The sequence below is a fragment of the Pezoporus wallicus genome, unplaced genomic scaffold, assembly GCF_028554395.1.
Source record: "Pezoporus wallicus isolate ANWC-B61680 ecotype Strahan unplaced genomic scaffold, APGP_CSIRO_Pwel_v1 contig_8022, whole genome shotgun sequence".
Lineage (NCBI taxonomy): Eukaryota > Metazoa > Chordata > Aves > Psittaciformes > Psittacidae > Pezoporus > Pezoporus wallicus.
In genome coordinates this window covers 1,890-4,035 of record NW_026638615.1, presented here as the reverse complement: position 1 = coordinate 4,035, position 2,146 = coordinate 1,890, and the positions used below count along the sequence as shown (strand labels likewise).

The window sequence follows — 2,146 nt, the reverse complement described above, 5'->3', positions numbered from 1 at the left end:
TTCCCACAGACAACAGACAACATCTCATCTCTTGCTGCTGTTTGCCAGAGCACACAGAAGAGATTGTTCCCCATCCATGTTCTGTTCACAACATCAGTTAATTCCCACCCACAGCAGGTAAAGGAAAGATATTTTCCCCCGTCGGTGTGTTTTGGCTTCTCTGAGACCCAGACAGCTCTCGGTTAGATCGATTCTGTGTTCAGGATTGTCTTTCATCTATGGAAATGAGCCACTGTCTTAACTCCTATATGAAATACACTATTTGGTATTTCCTGGTGTGCACTAACAAGAGTTAAACATGGGCATGGAATGTAGGTGCTTGTCTCGTGCTGGAATTCCATGGATAGCAACATTTAAGTAAATGGCACTTAAGAAGAATGTAAAACACCCCTTAAAATGAATGGGATGACCCCTTAATGTGCCCAAATTGTCCTTAACACTGGGTAGCCTCAGCACTGTTCATTATCCTGTATTATGAATGATATTGTCTACAGTTTCTGCCTTAAAGTGAAATCTATCGTGAAGCTGCAGCCTGGGGAGGGATTCCCCTTGATATTCAAAGCTGGATCTTGAGATCTTGATTCCCACCAGTTTCTTCTCTTTGAAAGGCACAAACAAATGCAATGAATCTTTTGAAACCTTTTCTCTGACTCTTTTTTCAGCAAGCAAATGTAAAACTACACTTGCTCTTCCCTCCCACCCCAGCAGCTTTAATAAAGAGCTCACAGGTAAGAGTGAGGAATTTTATTGGAGCTGAGGGACAAGGTCAAGAATCTTGCAAGAAAAATAGATATTTATCAGTGACAAAAGTTATAACTGAATAAAGCTGATTGGTGTTTCCTGTGAGGAAAAGAGGCCTGGGATAATTCAGGGTAATTTCTTCATGCAAGCTAGTGACTGAGAAGTGAATTCAAGTTTGAGGTTCCATTACTCTTGGTTTCCTTCAGGGGAAGGATGATGCGATTTGGGGAGTCTATTTCTCATGCAATACTGTCATTGACTTTTGTGCAGTAACTGGAGAAGAACCTGCATCGAATCATGGAAATAATTGGGAAAATGCCATTGTTTTAGTGCCCCATAGGCTTTCTCATTTGAGGTGAATTGTTCATGTCCTCGATGACAGAACTCTTCCATGTTGCCAGCCATTTAAGAACCTTCTCCCACACCTCACCAGAGCCCCCTTCACCTCCCTCTTCCTCAGGCTGTAGATGAATGGGTTGAGCATGGGGTTGACCACGGCGTAGAAGATGGAGGCCACCTTATCCAGGCTCCTGTGACTAGATGGAGGTTGTAGGTACATGAAGAATGCTCTCCCGAAGAGCAAGGCAACAGCCATTAAATGGGAGGCACAGGTGTGGAAGGCTCTGGCCCTGCTCTGTGCTGAGCACATCCTCAGCACAGTGCGGATAATAGAGTTGTAAGAGAGCAAAATGATCACGCTTGCAATCACCGCATTGATGGTGACAAAGGCAAAGATGACCATCTCACTGCTGTGGGCGTCGGAGCACACGAGCTTTAGCACAGGGACTACATCACAAAAAAAGTGGTCAATGCTGTTGGGACCACAGAAGGAACCTCCAAACGTACACCATGTGCAGATGATGACACTGAGGAAGGCAAATAGGTAGGACGATGCTACCAGCTGCCAGTAAACGTGGCTGGAGATGATGGTCACAGAAAGCAGGGGATGGCAGATAGCAACGTGCCGATCATAGGCCATCATGGCCAGGAGGTGACACCCAATAGTAGCAAAGAAAGCGAAGGTGAGGAACTGCATCATGCAGCCAGTGAAAGAAATGGTGTCGTGGTTTAAACCCAGTCAGGTAATTCGTTCGCTCATTTCCCCCCCTTTCTTGCCCTGCCCCTGCTCCCAGAGGGACAGAGAGGAGAATCGAAAAGAATGCAACTCCCACGGGTTGAGATAAGAACAGTTTAGTAACTAAGGTATAACACAAATCACTACTGCTACCACCAATGATAATAATGATAAAGGAAATAACAAGGGAACAGAATACAACACCTCAGCACCAGCCGACCGATAACTCGCCCCCCTCAGCCCGACCAAGCTCTGACCGATACCTCCTCCAACCCTGCAGTCTCCCAGCCCTTCCGGCTAACTCCCAGTTACATCCTGGGCATGACGTGC

At 46.0% G+C, this 2,146-nt stretch overlaps 1 protein-coding gene across 1 annotated transcript; it reads right to left on the bottom strand.

The window, feature by feature from the left end:
• Window positions 1–1,105: 1,105 nt before the first annotated feature.
• On the bottom strand, window positions 1,106–1,807 carry LOC130600363 (olfactory receptor 1020-like; the record flags this gene model as incomplete). The annotated part of the gene is made up of 1 exon (XM_057411615.1): window positions 1,106–1,807. A coding segment is annotated over one exon (702 nt), but the record flags the coding sequence as incomplete, so codon positions are not given.
• Window positions 1,808–2,146: the final 339 nt, after the last annotated feature.